Source organism: Phaseolus vulgaris, chromosome 2, assembly GCF_000499845.2.
Source record: "Phaseolus vulgaris cultivar G19833 chromosome 2, P. vulgaris v2.0, whole genome shotgun sequence".
In the NCBI taxonomy this organism is placed as follows: domain Eukaryota; kingdom Viridiplantae; phylum Streptophyta; class Magnoliopsida; order Fabales; family Fabaceae; genus Phaseolus; species Phaseolus vulgaris.
The window spans coordinates 20,247,365-20,255,967 of record NC_023758.2 but is presented as its reverse complement, the minus strand read 5'-3'; the positions used below and the strand labels follow the sequence as shown (position 1 = coordinate 20,255,967).

Sequence of the window (8,603 nt, the reverse complement as noted above, 5' to 3'; positions counted from 1 at the left end):
GGGTAATATGTATTTTGGTTGGTTCTGATATTAACTGTTTTAAGCTTTAAATGTTTATCTGCATGCTAACAGAATATCAGAAGTTCAATTTATTGCTCAAAGTTCTATTGCAGGAATTGCTTCAGATTTAATCAGGTACAACACAAGCATCAGGGATTTGTCTTCATCAAATAGAGGGAGATTGTTGAACCAAGTGGTGTTCAATGTTTTGAAGAATCCAAATCCTTTGAAGGATGTTGAAGCCTCTGCTTTGCTTGTTGTTGCTGTATTGGTTTAAGCTTTGTTCTGGGGTAGTTTAATGTTGTAATCCACCCTTAGATTGAATCTCAAGCAATTAGCATCTCAATCTTTATCAAAGTAAAATGTTTTTCAAACTAAGTTGAAACAACCGATTATTTTGTTTACACTTAGGTGTTTTGAGAAAGTTTGAAAACTGTTTTTGAATGGTTAAAACTGTTAAGTAACAAAACAACCGATTGATTCGAGGAAACAACCGATTGTTTGTTTTGTAACCATAACAGAAAAACTGTTTTCTTTGACTGAGCTTTAAATGCTTTAACTGAATACGCTCCAGTCATTAAATGCTTTGACCAATCTATTTTAAATGCAATTAAGAGTTTGTTAAGATTTGATAACAAACAATATCTTTGTATAATTTCAGAAAAACTGTTTTTAAGAAATAAGAATATTGAGACAAAGTTTTTCAAAGAGTTATGAGATTGCTTAAGTTTTTAGAGATTGATCAAGGTGCTGGAATAGGATTCTACTTGTATTGATTTCAGATATTCATCTGTAACAAGTGTAATCTTTGTAAGCTGCTGAACAATTCGTTTGTGTGTTTTGCTGAGCTTGGTTGTGTGTTCTTGAGGTGTTCAAGATCAGCAATCTTAGTGTTGGCCAAGGAGAGTGTGTTTCTTGAGGTTTTCAAGGTCATTCTCTTGGTTGTGGTGTAAGTGATCAAGTGGTGATTGCTTAGTGGATATCCTCAGGGTTTCAGAGAAGACTGGATGTAGCTCTAGTTTGGAGTGAACCAGTATAAACTACTGTGTACAATCTCTCTATCTCTAACTCTTTAATTTCAGTTTGTTTGTTGTTTGCTGGTATAAACAACCGATTGTTTCGAAGAAACAACCGATAGTTTTTTCTAGTACTACAGTTTTTGATTGCTGTTTTGGCTAACTGAATTGCTGAATCAATTGGTCTCTGAAATAAATTCATTCTAGCTTTGAAATGTTTGCGAAAACCCCTTTAAACAATTCACCCCTCCTCTAGTTTAAAGCCATCTTTTCTAACACCTTGCACCTAAACTCACATGCCCATTCCTCTTCCTTCCCAAACCCATTTTCGATACATCATACATCACCCATTCTCCTTCAAGTCTTTCTTTATTGCCATTAGTCCTCTCCAAAACTCCATAACAATGTTGCATCACTTCCTATTGTGCATTTTCTTCCTTCTTTGAGTCTGAGACGTTGATTCTTCTTCTTCTTGAAAATTTCAATAAATGATAATGAAACATTAGAGCGCCAAAATGAATCAGTACAATAATTAGAACTACAACACAACAAAAATGAAGACTGCGGTTTTCACGTACCTTATGGATCCTTTTGTTGAGTTATTATCCCTCTAGTCACATGTTTCAATCATAATTTCAGAAGACAAAGGGAAAATTAGGGTTTGGAAAATCGAAATGCATATAGAGAGAGTTATCGATTGTTGTGACGTTGCCTACGACTCATTTTGTTGACTCCTTCTTCCCTTTAGTCACAAACTTTAATCACAATTTCATAAGACAAAGGGAAAATTAGGGATTCACAAATTGAAATGCACATAGAGAGTTATCAATTGTTGTGGATGTGGAAGTGCACACCTTTTTGTTTTTTGAAAGGTTATGTAATTCTAATGTCACCTCGAACACTTTAAAAAAACCAAACTTCCTATTGTGCATTTTCGTCCTTCCCCTGAGTCTCAGGCATTAATTCTTATTCTTCTTTAAATTTTCAATAAATGATAATGAAACATCATAACACTAAAATGAATCAATACAATAATTAGAACTACAACACAACACAAACAAAGAACACGATATTTCATGTACCATATGACTCCTCTTGTTTATTCCTTCTCATCTCTTTACTCATGCTTCAATCACAATTTCAAAAGATAAAGATCAAATTAGAGTTTGACAAATCGAAACTCACATAGAGAGATATTGATTACTGTGACAGTGTCTACGACTCCTCTTGTTGAGTCATTCTCTTCCATCTAATCACATACTTCAATCACAATTTCATAATACACAGATTAACGAAATGCAAAAAAAAAAAGAGTAATCATGAATATGTAACAGTACGACTTTTTTGTTCAAAAATTTTCCAATAGAAAACCTGACTAATATCTACTCGAAAGCAAATCTATGATGGTTGCTGAAAAACTTAAACATATAAGAATGGGGGATAGTTGGCATAAGAAACTTACAACTCTTTTAAAAATCATGAATTTGTGATTGTTCCTAGATTATTTCACATTTTCTTCGTACTTTGAGTTTGAGCTTCGTCCTCTTCTTTCTGGAATTTTCAACAAATGATAATAAAGCATCAAAATACCAAAATAATTTACAACCACAACACAAACAAAGAAATGTAGACCAAACTATAAAATAAAATATACTAATAATGCTAAAATTGATAAAAAAGTGTATAGCCCAATCATTCAAAACTCGTGGCAATCATTCAAAACTCGTTTCAATATTCAAACTCACATGATTGGAAATTGACTAATGTAGTTCAACCTACACGAACTTTAAACAAAGTACTAAAATTTAATAAATAAGTTTTTACAATATTTTATTCTTAATAAGTAAAATAATAGTTTTATTTTATTTATTTTATTAATTTTAGATAAAGTTAAATTATTTTATTATTCTTAGAAAATTAGTGGTAACAATAATTATATGTACGTAAAAAATAATTTAGAAATAATGTATTAGTTTGAAATAAAAATATTTTGATATTATGGCATACTTCTGGTAGAGTATGAATATTTTTACGACGTTTTATCTGTTTTCCTTAAAGGAATCGAGAATATAATATATTTTTTTAATTTATTGATCTGAAAATTTTAATGTTTTTTAATACAAATGAAAAATTGGACTCTGTGCCATATTTTAGAGACCAGTCAAATTAAATTTTAATTAAAGATATGTATAAGAAAATTTACATAAATGCCAATTTTTCTTTGTCAACATTTATATTAAAATATCATTTTTTAAAATACATTATCAATTATAGGTATGAATTTATTAAATCTAAATTATATGTTAATTTTAATATTGTTATTTTTTGGAAGTGAGAGGTAGATTCCAAAAGCAGATGTAATTTTTATATAAATATTATATACATCATAACAAATTTATCATTAATAATCTAAATTAGAAACAAGTAGTTTATTTATAAATATAATAGGAAGCTTAACCTCAATGCCAGAATAGCTAGTGTTCTACACGTCCATGAGAGAAAGAAGCGATGCTGCCATGGTTCCCAGTGAAGTTGAAAATTGTGATAAATCAATTTTTAAGGGAAAACTTCTCACCAATTTGTAAAGCAAATTCCATGTAGAAGGGTCTTCCATATAGCTTGAAAAGAACAATCTTGGTCGTTAAATTTTGGTGGGCCATGCTTGTATGGTGATAGCCATCATCATGTTCTCCGGTTCTCACCATTTTGACTATATATTTAGAACCGTAAGAGAAAAAAAAGAAAAAACTTGTTAAGAAGAAGAAGAAGAAGAAAAATGGCAAATTTTGTTCTGCAGGTTCCAAATACTTTGAAGAGTTTCACTTTGTTTGCTTCGTACAACCCCAACGGTGCAATACTCCATCTATTTCTTTCTTTCAATTGAAATTGCGTTTTTGTTCTCTTTGTTTCAATTTCATATGGTTTATTTAAATATTTAGGAGCTCCACCAGGTGGTTCTGGAAGCAGTAGTGGTGGGGGTGGAGGTCCTGTGATATTGGAAATTCCTATAGATAAGATTAGAAGGCCTTTGATGAGGACTAGAGCAAATGATCCAAACAAAGTTAAGGAATTAATGGATAGTATCAAGGAAATTGGTCTTCAAGTGCCTGTAACCACTTGATCCCTTTTGCTGATTTATTTTAAAATCTCTGTCATTGCTTTTGGAGTTTATGTACTGTTTCTGCTTATGGGGTATGCCTTTTTTGGGTTTATGGGAAAGTGAAGGTAGGGGTGTTGGCTTTTATGTGTTTTGAGGATCTATTGGATGTAGTTTGCATTGGATTTATGTGCTTAAATTGCTTCTTTGTTTGGTCTTCAAGCTTTGTTATTGAGAAGGTTTGGTCTGTGAGTACAAAGAAACCAACCTAAAACGATTTTTATGGATTTGTTGGAACGATTTTTCAGTGGAATTTGGAATGGAAGTATCTGCGTTCCCACTCCAAACTATTCATGGGCTATTATCTGTGGCAATTAGGACAGTGAAGCCACTTTTCGAAATGTTATTGATTCTGTACCTAAAATGAGTGTTTTTTTTAGATAAAAAGGAGGAACATGAAAGTGCTGGTGAGCATATGTTTGCGTGTTGTAACTATGAAAGAGGTGTTTGAACTTCATTTACTCATTCTGATCTTTCTCAGGGTTGAACACTGGCATATATAGAAAGGAAAAATGTAATCTAACAAGTCATTATGAAATATGCAATGTTTTCCATATATTAATTTTTGTTCAAAGGAAGAAAATACTGTTTTTAAATTATTAAAAAATTATATGATGCTAGCAAATCCTGTTAATAAAATGGGATATTTCTTTTAGGGATTAAGTATTTTGCTTTTCTGAATCCGAAGTAGCTATTATTCTTATGACTTACAAGTCATAACAGTAAATTAACTTCAGTAGGTAGATATGGCAGGGAACACGGAACCCTTTCAATATACACTAATATATGGAGACAGGAATGTTAAAATATATTATCTAAGATTCTAAATGTGAGGGACAGAGAACCATATAGACATGGAGTCTTAACTAACAACAAGGAGCCTTGTTTTCACCTCTATTCATCCCTTCATTTGTTTCCTTTGCTTCAAGAAAGAGTTTTCCATTTTTCCTTACTTTTTTTTTCATTAAGACATGTCTTTCTTTGTAGCCATATATAGAGCCTTTAGGAGCTATCAAGATCCTCTCTCTTTCAAAGTCAGATTTCTTTTAGGAGTTGAGCAATCGATGCAAACATTCATAGTTACATTACAGCCATTTTTCTTTTATATTGTGTATTTGTGATGACTGAGGGTTAGTTGAGACAACAATACTAAAACATTTAGATTCCAATTCTTGTATTTCTGACAGAATTGGTCCTTTATGATGATTACTTGATACATTAAGCGTCTACTTTGTCTAAGAGAACTTTCACCAGATAATGACTTTTACAAAAAAAAATATAATTTCAACGATTTGGTATTGATCTTGTTTGGCTTCAGACAACCATATTAAGCTTAGATTCAATTTAGAGGACAATAAGAGAGAATGCGTCTCTTAAAATTTATTGAGTGGAATTGCGTATAGTTATTATCAAAGCTTGGTTGATTTTTAGTACTATTATTCTCAAGAAAGTGGGGAAAGTAACCAAAATTCAACATCAGTAACAGATGGCATGCCTGCACTGACTACAATACAAGTATTATTAAATAAATTTCTGGTTCATGAAAATATATTGCTGAACTGTTAATTCAAGTTTCTTTTAAGTGATGCAGATTGATGTCCTGGAGGTTGATGGAGTCTTTTATGGTATGTGCTTTTCTGGATTGTTTGTGGAATCTTATAATTTTATTACCATATTACCTGGTCATGCTGCTCACAGTTAAAATTATAAGATTCTACCATCAACAACAAATTACTATGTTTTCATGAAAAACCTTAATATGTCCATTGTCTGTGGTTTATAGGTTTCTCTGGCTGTCATCGCTATGAGGCTCACCAGCGCCTTGGACTCCCCACCATCCGTTGCAAAATACGCCGTGGTACAAAAGAGACTCTAAGGTAGGTTAGGTGAACTGTTTTGTAAAGTTTGTGACTCAGACTCATTGTCTCTGTTTATTGGTTTTCGTTTGGATCGTGCAGGCACCATCTGCGCTAAGCATGTGATCATCTTATCATTCAAAGTTGGTACATGACGATTAGCAATGACAGGACACAACAAAGAAGTGTCCTTTTTCTCTCAAGGCATTGTGATTCCTGTGGACATTGCAAATGATATATATCTTATTTCTCCTACTCTGTGTTTGTTATGTTGTATCTGTTATAGCTTCCTCAAGTTCTTTGTAGGATAGCACTATCAAAAGGATAACAAAGTTAGGAAGAATAAACATCATCAAGCGTCATCTATTACCCTTCTCTTGCATAAAAATCTAAAGCAAACAACGTTGTGAACATATTTAGCTAAAAATGTCTCCATAATATATAAGGCCTTGAGGTCTGTACTCTTAAATCAATTATTAAGAATGGGAAACCCTCTCTAATGAGGTTAAAGTCAAGGAACGAATGTCAGTTAAACTTTCACTATAACATTAATGGGGATTACAAACTTATCCTTAAATGAATCTTTCTAGTTAAAATAACAATGCATCTTGAATTTGTAATACAATTTTCATTTGTTAACTAACTTTTTCTCTTTAAAACACTCTTTGTAAAGTTCTGATTTTTTTTTTTACACACTCGTTATTTTACGAGTGACATGTTTAGACTAATTTTTTCATAAACATTTATAAGAGGAATAAAAGAAGAGAAGTTGAATTAGTTTTTCATACCTCAAAATTAGTTTATGCACTGTTACTGCTAGGGAGATGAGACTTAAAGAACTGTTGAAGTCTTCTTCTTCCTTCGGTCGGTCAGGTTACTGGCTGATGAGTTGGGATTCCTCTCGTCCTCCTGCTTCTCCTTCGACACTCGGTCTCGGGTGAACACCGGATGGTGGGGGTACCTGCGAAGGCACTCCGATGCTCAAGACAGTAAAGCGGGTGGTCAGCTCTCAGGTAGGTGAACAGTAATAAATGACATACCTTATTCCTTGGGATGTGTGCTATTTATATTATTCTAATGGACTTACCTTGTTGGGCCCGTTTATCGAGGTGGATACCACTTAGGGTTGCATTACCTAATTCTTAACGATGGATTAACTTCACTGACCTTGGTTTGAGCGTTAATGGTAATCTGGGTTGGCCGTCGGCCAAGTCCTCAGGTATGAGTCGGCCATCGGCCAGATTTCCCTGATCTCGGTTGTCTCGGACAGGTCTTCTAAGATCTCGGCCAGGTGGGTCGTCGACCTCGTCGTTCGGCCAAGTCTCTCAGGTTTCGGCCGGCTCTCTTGATCTCGATGAGGTTGACTAAGCCTCGGTCAGGTTGACTAGGGGTCGGCCTTGCTCATACCGGTACATGCACATACTTTAATTTGCCGAAGTTTTCTCATAACTTTTATAAAGTTTTACTTTTAACTTATGCATAAACAAATGTTGGTTTATAACCTTTTTATTTTTGAAAGTTAATCCTATAAAAACTCAATTACTACCTCCACTACTAATGTCATTACCACCAACGTCCTATACCAGCAGCAATAGTAATAATAGCATTAAAAGGTAGTCCTACTATCTCTACTAAAACGCAACAGGCAGTGCAACAATAATTGAAATTTGAAATAAATTATTGAAATATGTGCACTGAATTTGATTTGATGTATAAGAAGAACACTATTCATCCATAAAATTTGTAGGACGAGATTCTCAGCATACTATTCAAATGTTTTTAAGAGCAGCACCTACGTACAACACATGCATGATGAGCTCTTCTTACTGTATATATGTATATAATATAATGACACTTTTTCAGTTATTTGAAACGGAAAACCAAATACTAAAGTCGTGCCTTATAGGACGACTTCTTCATTCGTGTATGGTTGTTTTTTGGTGCATTATTCGTCCTCAGTTACAACCGGATGATCTATCATTTGGAATCTAAAGTTTTGGTTTTTTAAAAAATAAAGTGTTTTTTTATCCTAATTTTCTTCACTTTAATTTCGTGTTGTTCATATGGTGTTCTTAATTGTCTTATTTCAATTTTATTTTACTAATCATCTCATCATGATGTTTGTGTTAATTTCAATTGATTCAAAGTGTTTTTTTTGCAGTTACTTTTCATATTCACTTTAGTTGTTCATCCATCAAGCGTTTATAAGGTGTAATAGGTTCTATATTACTTTTCAATATATATGTATAAGTGAATTTTCTTGGCGGTTTTTCACTATATTAAATTTCAATGTGGATGTAATTGAGTTCCTTGACGGTTTTTTATTAGAATTGTGCAATTCTTTTTGTTTATCATGTAAATAGGTAGAATTTTTTATTATAGGATTGAGTAAGTCATGTTATTGATGCACAATTTTATTCTCAAGAAGTCATGCTAAAGACACACGACTTCACTTTAGACACTAGTCAACATAGAAGTCGTATCAATTATCCATGACCTTGGTTCAAATGGTTCTAAATAGAAGTCGTGACTTTGATTAAGTTTTGAATTTAAGGTTAAGTAAACTCCTACCAC

At 32.9% G+C, this 8,603-nt stretch overlaps 1 protein-coding gene across 2 annotated transcripts; it reads left to right on the top strand.

The window, feature by feature from the left end:
- The first annotated feature begins 3,480 nt into the window (after window positions 1-3,480).
- Window positions 3,481-6,398, top strand: LOC137810875 (sulfiredoxin, chloroplastic/mitochondrial). 2 transcript variants are annotated; one of them, XM_068612357.1, is made up of 5 exons: window positions 3,481-3,865; window positions 3,956-4,125; window positions 5,765-5,798; window positions 5,957-6,050; window positions 6,132-6,398. In XM_068612357.1, the coding sequence occupies exons 1-5, from the start codon at window positions 3,793-3,795 to the stop codon at window positions 6,145-6,147; spliced, it is 387 nt and encodes a 128-aa protein (XP_068468458.1). In that variant the 5' UTR covers window positions 3,481-3,792; the 3' UTR covers window positions 6,148-6,398. The 2 variants fall into 2 exon arrangements, with proteins under 2 accessions (XP_068468458.1, XP_068468459.1); XM_068612358.1 differs by having other exon boundaries at window positions 3,709-3,865; window positions 3,968-4,125.
- Window positions 6,399-8,603: the final 2,205 nt, after the last annotated feature.

Bases quoted from the DNA above. Each gene is read 5' to 3' on its own strand.
- LOC137810875 (XM_068612357.1), top strand. From the start codon at position 3,793: ATGGCAAATTTTGTTCTGCAGGTTCCAAATACTTTGAAGAGTTTCACT. The intron at 4,126-5,764 runs GTAACCACTTGA...TAAGTGATGCAG, and splicing joins AAATTGGTCTTCAAGTGCCT to ATTGATGTCCTGGAGGTTGA. The intron at 5,799-5,956 runs GTATGTGCTTTT...TGTGGTTTATAG, and splicing joins GGTTGATGGAGTCTTTTATG to GTTTCTCTGGCTGTCATCGC.